Consider the following 18448-nt stretch of genomic DNA (forward strand, 5'->3'; position numbering starts at 1 on the left):
ACATTCCTGTTATAAATCCCACCTGGTCATAGTGAATAATCCTTGTGATAACTTGCTATCAACTCTTTGCTACTATTTTATTTAAGATTTTTTTGCACGTATATTCATTAAGGAGATTGGTCTGAAGTTTTCTTTCTCTGGTTTTGGTCTGCCTGGCTTTGCAATCAGTATCATATTTGTGTCATAAAAAGAATTTGGTAAGACTCCTTTGCTTATTTTGTCAAATAATTTGTATAGCATTCAGATTAATTATTATTTAAATGTTTGATAGGATTCACTTGTGAATCCATCAGGCTCTGAGGATTTTTTTCCTGGGGAGATCATTGATGGCTTGTTCAATTTCTTTTTCTGAGATGTGATTATTTTAGTATTCTATTTCCTATTTTGTTCATCTAAGCAATTTATATTTTTGTAAATATTCATCCATTTCACCCGAATTGTCATATTTATTGTCATATAATTGGGCAAAATAGCTCCTAATAATTACCTTAATTTCCTTTTCATTAGACTTATCTTCCCCCTTTTCATTTTTAATACTGTTAATTTGATTCTCTTCTTTCTTTTTTAAATTTGATTAACCAAAACTTTATTTTAGTTGTTTTCCCCCCAAAATATCAGCTCCTAGTCTTATTTATTAGTTCAATAGTTCTTTTACTTTAAATTTTATTAATTTCTACTTTTATTTTTAGGATTTCCAATTCAGGCTTTAACTGGGGTTTTTAGTTTGTCCTTTTTCTAGGTTTTTTTTTAGTTGCATGCCCATTCATTGATCTCTTCTTTCTCTATTTTGTTGATATAGGCACTCGGGGATATAAATTTTCCCCTGAGTACTGCTTGGGCTATATTCCATACATTTTGATATGCTGTCTCCTCATTGTCATTCTTTTCAATGAAATCAGTAATTGTTTCTATGATTTTTTTCTTTAACCCACCAGTTTTGGAGAATTAGGTTATTTAGTTTCCAATTAATTTTTAATTTGCCTCTCCATGAATCCTTATTAATTATAGTTTTATCACATTATGATCGGAAAAAATTGCATTTGTTATTTCTACTTGTCTGCATTTGTTTGTGATGTTGTTATGTTCTAGTACATAGTCAATCTTTGTATCTGTACCATGTACTGCTGAAAATAAGGTATATTCCTTTTTATCCCTATTCATTTTTCTCCAGATATCTTTAACTCTATTTTTTCTAAAATTTCATTCACTCCCCTTACTTCTTTCTTATTTATTTTTTGGTTCAATTTGTCTATATCAGACAGGGAAAGGTTGAGGTCCCCTGTTAGTATAGTTTTGCTATCTATTTCTCCTGAAAATCCTTTAGTTTCTCCTTTAAAAATCTGGATACTATAGCATCTAGTGTATATATGTTGAGTACTGATATTACTTCATTGTTTATAGTACCTTTTAGCAGGATGTAATTTCCTTCCTAATCTCTTTTAATCAGATCTATTTTTGTTTTAGCTTTGTCTATGATCATGATTGCTACTTCTGCTCTTTTTTTTTTTAACTGTAGATGATGCATAATAAATTCTGCTCCAGTCTTTTACCTTTACTCTGTATTTTTCACTCTGCCTCAAATGTGTTTCTGGTAAACAACATATAGTAGGATGCTAGTTTTTAATCCATTTGACTATCCTCTTCCATTTTATGAGTGAGTTCATCCCATTCATATTCAGAGTTGTGATTACTGTGTATTGAACTCATCTTATTTTCCCCTTTAGATACTGCTCTTTTCCCTTTCTCTTTGTTCCTCCTCACCAGTGTTTTTGTTCTTTATTTTTACCACCCTCCCTCCAATTCCACTACCCACTTTCCTTGTCTTATTTCCCTTCTACTTCTCTATAGGGTTAGATATAGCTCTATACCCAAATGAGTTTGGTTGTTATTTCTTCTCTGAGCCAGTTGTGATGAGAGTAAAGTTCAAGCATTGCCCATTATCACCCTCATTCTCCCTTTCACTGTAATAATTTTCCATGCCTCCTTGTGTGATATATTTTACCCTATTCCATTTCTCCCTTCCATTTTCTCTTATGATAATCCTCTTTTTTACCCCTTGATTTTTTTAAAGATCATATCATCATAATCAGTTTACTTCCCCACCCCCATAAGTATAATCCTTCTATCTGCTCTACTACAAAGAATAATGTTTAAGAATTATAGATATCCTCTTTCCATGTAAGAATATATACAGTTTGACCTTAAATTTTCTTTTTCTTATTTACTTTTTTAGGCTTCCCTTGGGTCTTGTGTTTGTACTTCATATTTTTTGTTTAGGTCTGGTTTTTTCCTCAGGAATGCTTGGAAATCTTCTATTCTATTGAATGGCCATCCCCCCTCTCCCCTGAAAGAATATGCTCAGTTTTGCTGGATAGGTGACTCTAGGCTATAAACCTAGATCTTTCATGTTCCTGCATATCATATTCTATGCCTTCCTATCCTTTAATGTGGAAGCCACTAAGTCTTGTGCAATCCTGATTGTAGCTCCATGGTATTTGAATTGTTTCTTTCTGACTGATTACAGTGTTTTCTCCTTGGCTTGTGTGCTCTTTAATTTAGCTACTATATACCTAGAAATTATCACTTGAGGATTTCTTTCTGGAGGTGCTTTCAATTTCTATTTTATTTTCTTGTTCAAGAATATCTGGGCAGTTTTCTTTCATAATTTCTTGTATTATGATGTCCAACTTTTTTGTTTTTGTTTTTGATCATGTTTTCAGGTAGTCTAATAATTCTTACATTGTCTCTCCTGGATCTATTCTCCAGGTAAGTTGTCTTTTCCATGAGGTATTTCATGGTTTCTTCTGTTTTTCCATTCTTTTGATTTTATTTTATTGCTTCTTGATGTCTCATTAAATCATTAGCTTCTAGTTGCCCAATTCTAATTTTTAAGGAATGATTTTCTTCTGTCAGCTTCTGAGTCTCCTTTTTCATTTGGTCCACTGCTTCTTGCATTGCTTTCATTTCTCTTCCCCATTTTTCCTCTGCCTCTCTTAATTACTCTTTGAAATCTTCTTTGAACTCTTCCAAAATCTGTGTCCAATTAATATTTTTCTTTCAGACTTTGCATGTGTTATCTTTGCTTTTTCTGTGCCCTTCTATGTCTGTGCCTTGCTCTTTGTCTCCATAAAAATTCCCTATAGTTCGGTGCTTTTTTTGTTGTCTGCTCATTTTCCCAACCTTTTTATAGGTAAGCTCTGTTCTCTGGGAGGTTAGAGTTCCCTCTTAAGCTTCAGTCCTTTCTTGATGCTACCCTTAGCTTTATTTCTGGGTTTCTTCCAGTTTCAGTTATACCACGATGATATGATGGCCTGAGGGCTGGGAGCTCTGAGAGCCACCTCCAACTGCTGATTCAATTAATCCTTGAGACTGCTGATGGCTAAAATTCTCACCTCCAGATGTAGGTTTTTGTTCTCACTGTGGGTTTTATCAGATCAGACATAGCTTAAATTCTAGCCTCAGGCTTGGGTGAAGCTTTTGGTCTCACTCTAATCATGCACAGAGCAGATTGCCCTGCCCCTGAGCCTTTGATTAAGAGGTTCAGAGAGCCTAGCTTTGGGTCCACCAAGTACCCCAAACTAGGTTCCATGTCCTCATCACAAGCCCTGATTGGTACTCCTGACCTCATTCTGGACCCAAATAGATAAGGCTGCTTCAATAGACTGCCCTGGGCTGGAATTCCAGACCCCTCTTCAGATTTGCTTGAAACCGCAAGGATTGTGCATTGACTTTGACCTCTATTTGCCCAGGTAGGGTTTCAAGTCTGGATGTTGTCTTGGGCTCAGGTTCAGAACTTGGCACAGATATAGGGTTCAGGGTGGGGGTGTGGCTTGCTCTTGGCTTATTCCTCACTTCCTGCTGTAGTCTCCTATTGGTTGTGCTCCCCTCTCACCCCAGTGCCCCAGATATTCTCTGCCTACCTTTAAAACTTTTCTCTTCTTGAAAGTTGCTTCATTCCTTCTCCTAGTTGGTTCTTTCACTCCTGCATTCATTTTGTGGTGTTGTTTTAGGATTGGTTGGAGGAGAATCTCATGGTGATTTTGAGCTTCCCTGCTTCTACTCTGCCCTCTTGACTCTGGAACTAGGAGTGTGCCCCATTTGAAGTTTTCTTGGCAAAGATATTGGAGTGGTTTTCCATCTCTTTCTCCCAGTCATTTGACAGATGAGGGAATTGAGATAAACAAGGTCACACAGCTACTAATTGTCTGAGGCTAGATTTGAACTCAGGAAGATGTCTTCCTGGCTTCTGGCCCAGCAATCTATCCATTATGCCACTTGGGTACTCCAGAGATACACTATGTCCTGGGGAAAATCCATTATTCATTGGGAGAATATCTCAGTGCCTAGAACAATATTATACCTCTAAGAAAATACTCATAAATTAGTTGATGGATGATGCTAATTAAAAGAAATTAATTTTAGATGGTAGTAAACTATTTTAAAACAAAGAATATGGGGGCAACCAAATGGCTCAGTGGATTAAGAACTAGGCCTAGATTTTGGGGGTCCTGGGTTCAAATCTGTCCTCAGGTATTTCCTAGCTGTGTGACCCTAGATAAGTCAATTAACCCCCATTACTTAGTTCTTACCACTCTTCTGTCTTGGAACAAATACACAGTATTGATTCTTAAATGCAAGTTAAGGGTTTGAAAAACCAAAACAAACAAACAAAAAAACCCAAAGACTATGAAATTGAACTCACCTAATTTTGGAAGGGCATAATCCATTGCAAAATACTTTTCAAAATAGTCAAATACTGTTTTGGTGATATTTGCAGCATACTCAGCAGTATGTTTTTGAAGTGGCTGGACATATATTCTGAGCTAATAAAAAACAAAGAAATATATTATGAGTTATTTTTACTTTGAAAAAATAAAATAAATAAAACTACAAATGAAGTTTCTTCATCTGTAAAATGAAGGGCTTGGACAAGACAATCTTTAAAGGGTTTTCAAAGTTCAACATTATTTGTTGATTCTGTTGATGGTGTGGTTGAATTATACATACAATTATGTATCATTACATGATTTGTTTTGAATTTATGAGTATGATAGATTCCTTTGTTTTCCTTATCTGAAAGACTTATCACACAGTTGATGTGTGTGTATGTGTGTGTGAGAGAGAGAGGGGTGAAGAGGGATGGGGATAGAGCCTAAGTGTTTTTCCCTTTTCTTTCTTTTTTTTCCCTTTTGAGGACAAAAAAGAACTTGACCTTGCTTCTCCTCTTTTTGTTAACTTGATCATGTTATAGAGATTTCTCAACATAATAGTGGCATTGATAATGACACAGATGATGATACTAGTGCTGATGTTGGTGATGATGATGTGATGACCAGTGGAAATGACAATGATGGTGGTGGTGATGATTAATAAGAGTTGTATAAGTTCGTGACCATAATTTGTATGTTATCTGGGCTATGTTTTCAGTTCTCCAGGTAATGGCCTTTGGTAGTTTGGGTAGTCACTGTCCCACCCAAACATAATACTTTGAATATTTTAATTCGGATATTTCCAAAGACCCAATGCAATGTTACAGGTTTTCCCAGGGTCGAAACTCCCTTTGGAGTAAGTTCTATGAGGTACCTCATGTGACCTTTATTAACTAAATAGTTAATGAAGTTAATAAAATGTTGGCAAAGATTTTGGCGTGGTTTGCCATTTCCTTTTTCACTCATTGAGATGAGGGAGCTGAGGCAAATGGACTTTGGAAGGTACATAGAAGTTTACCAACATATATAATCTTCACCAAACCTCTTTGAGTCAGAGATCCAATGGAGTACCTAGGTAGCACAGTGGATAGAGGGCCTGGCCTGCAGTACAGAGGTCCCAGGTTCAAATATGGCCTCAGACCATTTCTAGCTATGTGGCTCTGGACAGGTCACATCATCCCTTGCCCTTCTGTTTTAGAGGTGGTACAAAGAAAGTAAGGGTTAAAAAAAACTCTTTGAACTACTTAGAGCATTTCCTAGAATAATTCATACTATCAGACCAAATCCTTCAGTCCACCCTCTCTTCAAAAGGAAGAAGGTATATCCTTTATCACTGGGCTCTGTTAGATGCTATTGGGAACCAAGTTGAATAAGCAGCACGTTGGCACTCTGCTCATGCAGAATAAGACACAGGAGATTTAGATGCTACTGAGTATACAAAGAGAAGAATACTTTTTTTTTCAAGCAATCTACATTCCATTTGGTGGATAATCTGATGGACAACCCAAAGTAATTAAATTCACTGATTTGGTGACATTAAAATCTATACACCACAAGGACCATAATGCACTGTTTCCATTGTCAGAACAGTGCCAGATTCAGAAGTAGAGCATATAAGTTAAGAAACTGGTTTTATATATACTGGCAATATGATCTCAAGACAAGTAATTTCATTTCCATGGGTCTCAGCTTCCTCTGTAAAATGAGCAGGAAAGACTAGATACCTTCTGAGGTCCCTTGTCAGCTCTAAAGTGATAGAGTGCTAGGCTTGGGATCAAAAGACATGAGTTCAAATCTAGCCTTGAGTATTTACTAGCTAAATGTTCCTGGACAAGTCACTTCACCTTTTATTAGCTCAGTTCCCTTATCTATAAAATGGGATGATAATAACACTTACCTCACCCAGTTTCTATAAGATCAGTTAATTTAAATAAAGCACTTTGGAAACCTTTGGGTGCTATATAAATACTATCTGTGGCATTACTTCCAAAGATATGATATAAGAAACCTGTAGAGTGATCTGAAGGGTTGAAGTCCATTTAGCTAACTAGCTCAGACAAATCAAGCAAAAACAAGAAGAAAATTGAAAAAGTATATTTCATTTTTCATAGTCTAATGAAGTAAACACTAAAAATATATTTTATTGATTCCTTCTTTTCATATTACCCACATTTCCACAGACAGTTTTTCCCTATCCTTTCCATATAACAAAGGAAAACAAACCCCCCAAAATGACAATTTGTTAAAATGAATCAAAACATCAAAAATGCCTGATATATTTTACGCAGTTTTCCACATGCATCTTCCATCTCTACAGAGAAATGAGGGTTTTCTCATTTTTCTTCTTTGGGATTAAGGTCAGTTATTATAATTATACTGCATTAAGTTTTGTTTAAGTTTTGCTGTCGGGGTGATCATCTTTGTTGTTTGCCTTTATATGAGTGTCGTCACCTCATATTTTGTTTTCTTCGATCTGCCTATTTCACTTTGCATCAGTTCATAGGTCTTCCTGGAATTTGCAACATTCATTGCACCCATTATTTATTACAGCATAGTATTAATATAACAATTAATGCACCACAAATTTCTTAATCATTCCCCAAACAAAGAGCATTAACTTTGTTACCAGGCCATTGAAATTACATTTATGAAACTCTGGAATTTTCCCTTTTTTGCTCCCAAAAGTGCATTGTTCATTTTCATTGTCATGCTAGGTATAAGTCCTAAGCTGCTTTCAGCATCCTCCTCAGCATCACCCTTTCTGGAAATAAATGAATTATCCTGGGATGCTCCATTAACTTTTTAGCACTGCTAAAAATAGCTTCCCCTAAATTATCTTAGTTGGTTTTCCACTCCCAATCTGCCAGGAAACTGACTATTTTTCTCTATTCTTCTTTGACTGTGTATGTAAAAACATGCTGTTCTTCATATTCAAAGAGAACACTACTGACATCATCAGAGCATCATTCTGTGAGCTATTTTTCCTATAGTGGTGATACAGCTTTGTGCTGATCCTTACACGCTCTCACCCAGTTCTCCTTGTGAATGAGGGCATGTGATTTCCCGATGACTGGGCAGAATTAGAGCAGCACTGAGAACAGAGCAAAGATAACTATACTATGGGGCTCAGTGCTGTGATTCTGACATCATAAGCTGAACACGCATGCTTATTTTTTCCATCTATAATCCATTTGAATGAGTACGCTCATTTTCTCCCTTTTATTATTTTTTATAATATCCTCCTGGAAGTTCTCTTAGAGGTCCAACTGGGCTAAGCATTTCACACCTTTACTTTGAAAGGCTTGAGGCTGGGTGGGGGGGATTTGCCAGAAGAATGAGAGAATGGGAAGTGGTCAAGGGAGAAGCTATTTGCTTTAATAGGAAGGGAAATAAAGAAGAAAGAAGCAGAATAGCGGTGGGGTCAAAGTCAATATATCATGTCAATACCAACTGGACACTCAGCCAGAAGCTAGCTATAGTCATCAGAGACAATGAGTATAATGCTCTACAAGCCTTACATGTCATGTAAATGCTAGCTTTTATCATTATTGGCTTGTTATCAAAGGGGACTGACTTCTATTAGCCTTGTTCATTCTTTCTGCAGCTTTCCAACTACTATTTCCTCCCTCCCCTAGAATGCAGGTGGTCTTTCTTATGTTAGTCTCTTCTCAAGATAGTGGAATTTAACCATTTCATTTCACTTTTTAAAATCCTTATCTTCTGTCTTAGAATTGATACTGACTTTCAGTTCCAAGGTAGAAGGTAAGGGGTAGGCAATTAGGAGTTTGGTAGAATTCCCTCTTTGCTTATTATGTCAAATAGTTTGTATAGTATTGGGATTAACTGTTCTCTGAATGTTTGATAGAATTCACTTGTGAATCCATCAGGCCCTGGGGATTTTTTCTTAGGGAGTTCTTTGATGGCCTGTTGGATTTCATTTTCTGATATGGGATTATTTAAGAATTCTATTTCTTCTTCTGTTAGTCTAGGCAGTTTGTATTTTTGTATATATTCATCCATACTGCCTAGATTGCTGTATTTATTGCCATATAATTGGGCAAAGTAATTTTTAATGATTGCTTTGATTTCCTCTTCATTGCAGGTGATGTCCCCCTTTTCATCTTTGATGCTGTTAATTTGCTTTTCTTCTTTCCTTTTTTAAATTAGATTGACCAGTACTTTGTCTATTTTGTTTGTTTTTTCAAAGTACCAGCTTCTAGTCTTATTTACTAAGTCAATAGTTCCATCACTTTCTATTTTATTAATTTCTCCCTTAATTTTTAGGATTTCTAGTTTGGTTTTCTGCTGGGGGGTTTTAATTTGATTGCTTTTGAGTTTTTTATTTGCATTTCCAATTGACTGATTTCTGCTCTTCCTAGTTTGTTAATATATGCACTCAGGGATATGAATTTACCTCTCATTACTGCTTTGGCTGCATCCCAAAAGGTTTGAAAGGATGCCTTGCCGTTGTCATTTTCCTCGATGAAATTGGGGTAGGCAATTAGGGATAAGCAACTTACCCCACAACTAAGGAATGTCTGAAACCAAATTTGAACCCAGGACCTCCCATCTCCAGGCCTGTCTCTATATCCATTGAGCTACCTAGTTGCCCCTAGCTATTTCATTGCTTAGGCAGCTAAGTAATACAGAAGATAGAGCCCTGGGCCTTGAGTTAGGAAGAACTGTGTTCAAATCCTGCCTTATATGCTATTAGCTATGTAACCCCAAATAAATTACTTTACCTCTGTCTTCTTTAATTTCCTTATCCTTAAAATGGGGATAATAATATCCCTTATCTCCTAGGGTTGTTATAAGGATTTAATGAGATATTTGTAAGGCACTTTTCAAATCATATATATATATATGCATATATATACCAATATATGAAAAATAACCTCAGTATATCAATGCTCACTATGATTATTATTGTGTAGTAGTGACAACACAGTACTCCTAGCAATGATGGTTGGAGAATTTCCATGAGCAGATCCACTCAGAGTAAAATTATCTGCCTTTTCATTTGTCATCCTCTGTTGACTCCTTGAAAAAAGCTCATTCTGCTCTTACATTTGTGATCCATCCTAATGACCTCTGCTGTAATCAGCTTAGCTAGCCAGCCACAGGCTATGGGATTGCAACCTCCTAAAAGTATGGTACCTTTAGCCAAGCTGTACCTTTGCAATGTAGACCACTTGCTATCTGCATACTTTTGAAAAGCCAAATATACTTTTTTCTCCACCGTGTCATCACGGTATCTGCCATTTGGAAATCCCAGTTCTACCTGTATTTATTTAGCAGCAGATCATTTGGGATCCCAGGATTTAGACACTAAAACATTCACCAGAGTGAAGGCATTCATTTGTACACTGATCAACTTAAACTACAGTGTCTTTTGTTCAGGCAGACCTCCCAGACATAGTGCTTGGGGCTTCTGGACAGACAGTTCTATTCAATTCCTCTCCTGCTTTCTTTAGGATTCCTTTCTTCCATCTTTTTTTTTCCTTCTTCTTCTTCCATCTTTTAAGGCCCAACAAATTTTCCTTCAAAAATTTCAGACTCCCTTCTGTCTATCCAATAATTTTTAAACAAATTGACAGTTCAGGTCTTCCACCACCTGGCTCTGCCTGAGTTGTCCATCTTTATCTCACTGTGATGCTACATATACATCCTTCATTTCCAAATGCCTGCTGGACATCTCCACTGGAAAGCCCCACAGGAATACAAATTCAGGATGCATGAAATGGAATTTGAAATCTTTCTCCATAAACCCACTTTCTTCTAGAAATATTTCCACCAACAGTGTATTAGTGTCTCAGTTTTCCCACTGAGTTTTCCCTCCTCCAACATTAATTCTTTTTCTTTTTGGTCATGTCAGTCAATCTGATAGGTGTAAGGTGGTATCTCAGAGTTGTTTTAGTTAGCTTTTCCCTAATCAGTGGTGACTTGAAGCATTTTTTATTTGAAAAATTTTACTTAATTAATTAATTTAGACTATTTTTCCAAGGTTACAAGATTCATGTTCTTTCCCTGCTCTCCTCCCACTCCCCTCCCATAGCCAACAAGCAATTCCACTGGGTTTTACATGTGTCATTGATCAAGACCTATTTCCCTATTATTGATAATTGCACTAGGGTGATCTTTTAGAGTCTACTTCCCCAATCATATCCCCATCAGCCCATGTGATCAAGCAGTTGGTTTTTGAAGCATTTTAAAATATGACTTTGGAAAGTTTTAATCTCTTCCTCTGAGAACTGCCTGTTCATATCCTTGGACCACTTCTTGATTGGGGAATGTTTTGTATTCTTGTAAAAGTGACTCCATTCTCCATCTATTTTAGAAATGAAGCTTTTGTCAGATACTTGCTATAAATATATATTTTTTCAGATTTGGTTTCATTGGTTTTATTTGTGCAAAAACTTTTAATTCAATTTAATCAAAATTATCCATTCCATTTTTTCATAATGTTCTCTATAACTTGTTTGGTCATAAATTCTTTCCTTATCTATAAATCTGACAGGTAAACTTTTCCATGTTCCTTTAATTTGTTTATGGTATCACCTTTTATTTCTAGATCAAGTATCTATTTTGACTTTATCCTAGAGTATAGTGTGACATGTTGGTCCATGCCTAGTCTCTGCCATACTGCTTTCTGGTTTTTCCAGCAGTTTCTATCAGTGAGTTCCTTTCCCAAAAGCTTGGATCTTTGGGTTTATCAAATGCTAAGTTGTGATGGACATTAATTACCATGTGTTAATTATCTACTCTGTTCCACTGATCTGCCACTCTCTTTCTTAGTTCTAAATTTTTTGAGGTTTACTGCTTTATAGTATAGTTTGATATCTAGTGCTGTTAGTCCTCCTTCCTTCATATTTTTTTCATTAATTCCCTTGATATTCTTAGTCTTTTGTTCTTCCAGATGATGAAATCATATTTGTAAATAATGGGCTCTATCTAAATGCTAGCTATCACTATTCATCATTTGAAGAGTCATCCTTACCTCTTCACTCTCATTCATTTTCTGGTGCTTGACACAGTGCCTGGCACATAAGAGGTACTTAATAAGTCTGGGATGTTTTTAAACTCTTATCTTCTGTCTTAGAACCAATACTAAGCATCCATTCCAAAGCAGAAGAATGGTAAGGGATAGGAAACTGGGCTTAAGTGGCTTGTCTAGGATGTCACAGATAGGAAGTATCTGTGGCCACATTTGAACCCAGGGTCTCCCATCTCCTAATACCTGGCAACTGATGGGATGATGGGGACCAGGAAATGGCCAAAAGATAATCCTTGCCAATTCTACATCCACTATGTCTCTCACATCCATCCCCTTATTCCTGCTCACACTGGCCCCCCTAGACCAAACTCTCAGAGCTTCTCACCTAAACTGAACAACTTTAATGGTTTTTAAAATAATATATCAATACTTGTTTATCTGTGAACAATTTGTGTCTAGAATATGAGGTACTTGAGGGAAGAGACGGCTTCATTTTTGTGTTAGTATCATCATCTGGAATAGAGTGCCAGGCTTGGTGTCAATAAAACCTGAATTCAAATCAGACCTTGGACACTTACTAGCTGTGTGACTCTGGACAAGTCATTTAACCCTAATTACCTGAGTTTCCTCACTCAAATGAATGGGACAAGGAAAAGGCAAACCACTCCAATATCTCTGTCAAGAAAAGCCCAAATGGGGTTCATGAAGAGTAGAATACAACTGAAAAAGGACCAAATGTCTGAATCACCTGTGCCTAGCAGTGACTACCATATACTAGTTTGCTACTTATTAGCTAATTTATTGATGCATCTCCTCTTTTCCCTTCCAGCTAAACTAGACAATTCAGTATTCTTCTTGGCTGTTCATGCGAGAATGTATCACCCTACTTGCCTCTGGCTCCAACTCATTTATTTTTTGAAACCTGTAATGCCCAGCTAAGATGCTACAACCAGTTAATCTAGGAAAACCCGTTCTCTCTCTAGTCGGTAATCACTTATCTCTACCCCTCCTTGAAACTTATTTGCATAGTTATAATAATAATAATAATAATAATAACATTTATATAGGATTTTAAGACTTAGAAAACCCTTTATAATATTAACTCATTCTATCTTCTCTGGGACAATTAAGAGGCACAATGGATAGAGTACCAAGCCTGGAGTCAGGAAGACTCATCATCTTCCCGAGGTCAAATCTGACCTCAGACACTAGATGTGTGACCCTGGATAAGTCACTCACATCTGATTGCCTCAACTTCTTCAATTTTAAAATGAGAAAGAGAAGGAAATGGCAAATGACTCCAATATTTTTGCCAAGAGAAACCTCAAATGGGGGCACAAAGAGTCAAACATGAGTGAAACAAGTGACAGCATGTCTCTTAAAAGGGAAAGTGTATAATCCTAGAGGCTAAGAAACTGAGGTGGAATCCTGATTTGCTGACTCTGGGAATCTAGGTAAATAGCTTCTCCTTTAGCTTCAATTTGGACTAAATGACCTCTAAAGATCCTTTCATTTCTAAATCTGATCTTATCTTCTGTTTCTATTTATTTAATGAACACATATCCACATAATCTAAATAATCTTGCTCTTTTATTGTATTTGTCACTCAATTTCTTTCAAGTTAACCACTACTGATTAAGCTTCTGCTGTGAGCAAAACCCTGTGGTAAGTTCTAGAAAGGCGAAAAGAAAAAAGAAAGCAATAGGGCAAGTACTGCTTTGCCAAGACTAAGACAGGAGCAGAAGTTAAGTCCCAGAAAAACCAGCTGTATTGGGAGGGGTTCAAGTTGACCTTGGGCAAGTCACTTCACCCTGTTTGCATCAGTTTTTTTATTTGTAAAATATGCTGGAGGAGGCAAGAGAGAGAGAAGCCAGGAAAACTCATCTTTAAACTCTCATCTCAATAAAACTTCCATTTCCAACTCTCTATTACCTAAAGACTACTTCCTTACCACCCATTTCCTCCCCAACCCCCTTGCAGTTCAACTTCATTCTCTTTCCTCTATTGAGGAAATTGAATGATCAACAATGACTTTCTTAGCAAATCTAATAGTATCCTCCCAGGTTTCAGGCTCTTACCTCCCTGTAGATTTTGATGCTCTTGTCCATGTCAGAGAGCATTTCCCATGAGCCCACTTGGGAGAGGCTAAAACATGTTCTCTTTTTTAAAATCACTATTGTCTTGGCTTATATGAGAAAGGATATTTGTTTTTGTTGTTTCTAGTTCACCCATTTACCATTTTGGTGTGCTTTTTGGACACCTATTCTTCCCCCTGTATCTCACAGTAGCTTTAGTCATTTCTCAATGCTCAAGTCTTAGACATGCTCTTTTTTCTTTTTATACTCTTCTTCACTAAATTGATCCTACTTTACAGTTTTGTGCATATACCTCTTTGCTTGTGACTCTCAGATTCTACCCCGTAATTTTACCCATTTCTCTAACCTACTCTCAACTTCCTTCAAGGTATCTTCACCTGGATGGTCCATTTTCACCTCAAAACTCAATGTGTCTAAAGTTGAACTCATTATGGCTTTCCCTCAGATCAAGTCCTCCTCTCAATTTCTCCATGTTCTTCTTCCAAATACCCATGCTCAAGTGAGTCTAGGATTTAGGTCCTACTTTCTGTCTTCACTGTCACTCTAATCTAGTCCTTCATCACCTCTATTCCTTTGAGCACATCTTTAAAAATGTACATTTTTAAGTTAACAAGTCTTTTTTCCCCTCCTCCCTTTAAAAATGGAGGGGAAAACAAACTGTGCCACAAATATGCCTAGTCAGAGAAAACAAATTTCCACATTGGCTATGTCAAAAATGTTTTTCATTCTGCATCTTTCCATATCTAGAAGCCTACTTCCTCATGAGTTCTGTGGAATTGTGGTTGGCCATTGTATTCATCAGATCTCCAAAAATCTTTAAAGGAATTTATGTTTATTATATGTAGATATTCTTTAAGTTATTCTTCTGGTTCTGCTCATTTTGCTCTTTATCAGTTCTTACAAATTGTTTCAGGTCTCTCTGAAACTATCCATAATATCCTTTCTTTTGATACAGTAATGTTCATAATTTTAATATGTGAATGTAGTAGATTATTATTGTGTCATAAAAAAAAACAAAGATGGGGCACCTGAGCTATAAAGCTCTCTATAAGGCCCTTTTTTTTAGCCTCACTTTCTGTTTTACTAACAATTATAAACCAGAAGGGCAAAGGCTAAGCAAATAGGGTTAAATGATTAGCCAAGGTCACATAGTTAGGAAGTGCCTAAGACCAGATTTTTTAAATCAGGTACTCCCAACTCCAGACCTGGTGCTCTATCCATTGTGTCACCTAGTTGTCCCTCTCTATAAGATCTTTTTTTTTTCATTCTTAGCTTCTGTCTTAGAATCAATACTAAGTATTGGTTCCAAGGCAGAAGAGTAGTAAAAGCTAGGCAATAGGGGTTAAGTGACTTGCCCAAGATCACACTGCCAGGAAGTTTCTGAAGTCAGATTTGAACCTACATCTTCCAAATTCCAGGCCTGGTGGTCTCTCCACTGTGCTACCTAGCTGCCTCTTCTATGTAAAATCTTAAACAAGAGGACCTGCAGCCTCTTCTTGCAAACCTTCAATAAGAACAAAAACAAAAACAAAAGAACAAAAAAAATTACTGCCAAGGCAGCCCATTATACTTTGAAATAGCACTAATTATTGGGAAATTTTCCTTCTATGAGGTCTAAATTTGCCTCTCTAAAATTTTCACTGATTGTTCCTAATTCTACCATTCGGGGTTAAGCAGAATAAGTTTAATTTTTTTTTTCCCTCTATGACAGTCTTTCAGACATTCCTCTAAAGCCTGTCCTCTTCAGACTCAACAGCCCTTCTTTCCACTGATCACTGTATAACATGGTATCCATCTATTATTTATTATCTTTGTTGGCCTGTTCCAATTTGTCAATATTCTTCCTAAAATATAGTGCCTCAGGCAGACAGACCACCATTATGCCTATAAAGGGGAGAAATGGAGTAAATTAATACTTCTATGTCAAACAGTGGGAAGCTGCTACACTGCCAGCCTAAGCAAGATAGGAAGTGCCAATCTAAAAATAAATAAAATAAAATCTGGTGCCCAGACCTCAACACAGTGCTGCCAGTGTGGTGTGAGCAGGACAGAGTATGGCAGGATTATCACCTCCTTTGTTCTGGGAATTGAACTTCTCTTAATCTCTTAATATACTATCTGAAGTTATGTTAGCTTTTTTTTTTTTTGTATCTGCATTACACTATTGATATATACTGACCTCACTGTCCATTAAAAATCCCAAATCTTTTTAAAATCACAACAGAGGGACCAAAGAAATGAAATATGAGGAGGTTATAATTTCTCTGCAGTAACCCATCTTAAATTTCAACTTCCACATACGTATTATACATCTATCATAAATACTAACTTAAGTTGTGCATGTGCCCATTTTTATTTCTCTATGATCTTCTGCTTCATTGTCTTCAGTCTGCTCTTTCAGGAGAAGCTCTTTGGATAACTTAGTTAATTTATTTAGAACCTGGTACTGATAATACAGCTAAGATGGTGGGGAGGGCATTTCACAACATGGGCTAATATCTGACTGTACACCTGACCAAGCAGTCATATAACAAGGTTACACATTCAGTCAGAGTTTGAATGTTTTTAAGTATTTACTCTGGGCCAGACAACTATGCTAACCATCAGGAATAACAATTTCTTCAAAAAGAGAGAGAGATAATGGACAATTCCTATCCTAAAGGAACTAACAGCTTCACGGGAGAGGCAACAAATATTTCCAAGCAATACATCTGCAGCATAAATAAAAAATAATTAAAGAAAGGAAATTAAGAGAGTTAAGGGAGGTTGGGAAAAGTTTCCTGTAGAAGTTGGGTTTTTAGTTGGAACTCAGAGAAAGTAAAGGAATCCAGTAAAAGAAGTTGAGGAAGAACATTCCAGGACTGGGAGACAGCCAGAGAGAATACACAGAGTCAAGAGATGGAGTGTCTTTTTTGTGGATCAGTGAGACCAGTGTCAATGAATTAAAGAATATATAGTAGGTAGTAAGGTGTAAGGTAACTGGAAAGGCAGGATAAGACTAGGTTATGCAGGTCTTTGAATGCCAAATGGAGGATTTTGTATTTTATCCTAGAAGTGATAGGGAGCCACTGGAGTTAATTGAGTATGGGAATGATATCACTGGACCTTCACTTCAGGAAAAATCACTTTGGTGCATAGAGGATGGATTGGTGTGGACAGAGACTTGAGGCAGGCAGACCCACCAGCAAACTATTGCACTTATCTAGACACGAGGTGATGAGATCCTGCTCTAATGAGGTCAGGGTCACAGGAGAGAAGGGAATAAATTCCAAAGATGTCACAAAGGTGCACTTCATAGATAGGTCTTAGAAATAGATTGGATATTGGAAGTGAAAGATAGTGAAGAGTAAAATGAGCCAAAGGGACTGGAAGGGTGGCATTGCCCTTTACAGTAATAGGGAAGGTAGTTGTAGAAGAAGGAAAAGGAAATATAATTAGTTTGTTTTAGACATACTGAATTTAAGATGTCTACTGGAACCCATTTTGAGATGTTTGAAAGGCTCTTGAGTGGTAGAGAGATTAGGGAAAGATAGATAGATCCAAGAACCTTCAGTATAGAAAGATAGTAATTAAATCCATGGAATCCAATCAGATCACCAAGTGGAGGTATAGAGAGAGAAAAGAAGAAGGCCTTAGAGAGAAACCTGTGGAGTATCTATGATGAAGGAGGTATGATCTGGAGGAGGATCCAAAAAGAAGACTAAGAAGGAATGGTCAGAGTAGGGGGAGGAGAACCAAGAGAGAATGGTGGGTGCCCTAAAAACCTAGAGAGAATAGAGCACACAGGAGGAGAGTTTCACCAACAGGGTCAAAATACACAAAGAGATCAAGGAGAATGAGGACTGAGAAAAGAACATTGGATTTGGCAACTCTGAGATCACAGGTAACTTTGGAGAAAGCCATTTCAGGGGAATGATGAGTCAGAAGTAGGATTTATGGGCTAAGAAGAGACGGAGAAGAAAGAATTGGAGGCCTCAATTGTAGGCTTTGAACTGGGACACCAGGTGAGAAAACCAGGATAAACCAGCATCATCTCATGACCCTTTTCAGAAAACTAATTTAAGGCTAATAGCCATTCCTGATGCTAAGTGAAGAAATGTAACTTCATTGAAAAACAATCCATTTTGATTTACAACTTCCACAATCACATTTACATAATTGTTTATTCCTATTGTGAAGATTAAATTTAACTCTCCCCTGATTGTGAAAATGAAAGTAATTAACTCTCCCCTGATTGTAAAGATTTAAATTGTAACCCAGGCCTATTTTTTAGAACTAATCACCAAAAGTGTAAACATCCCACTTAATCATTAAGTGGGAGGTCTGTGACCCATGTGTGCAATAGTGGGTGACAAATCAGAATTGACTGACTTGTTTTCTGGGCAGTTCTAGAGCAGAGTGTCAACTGTGATTGGTGGATGTAAAATTAAAGGAAGAAACAGGAAGTGATGCAAGAGAAAATGTCTTTAAAAGGGAGTAACAACTTCCTGACGAGTTCAATTCTTTATACTTTCAAGTTGAGGCTGGTGAAGAGGGGCAGAAAGATCTGCTGACTGGACCTGAGACCCTGCTCCTTTAGACTGACATGAGGTGAGTGAAAAGCTGACTCTTAACTGCTGAATATTCAGAAGAGACTAATCTCAGGAGAG

General features: G+C 36.9%; 1 protein-coding gene across 1 annotated transcript in view; it reads right to left on the reverse strand.

The window, feature by feature from the left end:
• Nucleotides 1-18448, reverse strand: part of ENPEP (glutamyl aminopeptidase) — a 126741-nt gene that overhangs the window by 75767 nt on the left and 32526 nt on the right. Inside the window, exon 4 of the mRNA XM_001363884.4 lies at nucleotides 4703-4823. Within this exon, the coding sequence (XP_001363921.2) occupies nucleotides 4703-4823 (121 nt within the window). The remainder of the gene's footprint in view (nucleotides 1-4702; nucleotides 4824-18448) is intronic.

This window comes from Monodelphis domestica, chromosome 6, assembly GCF_027887165.1.
Source record: "Monodelphis domestica isolate mMonDom1 chromosome 6, mMonDom1.pri, whole genome shotgun sequence".
Lineage (NCBI taxonomy): Eukaryota > Metazoa > Chordata > Mammalia > Didelphimorphia > Didelphidae > Monodelphis > Monodelphis domestica.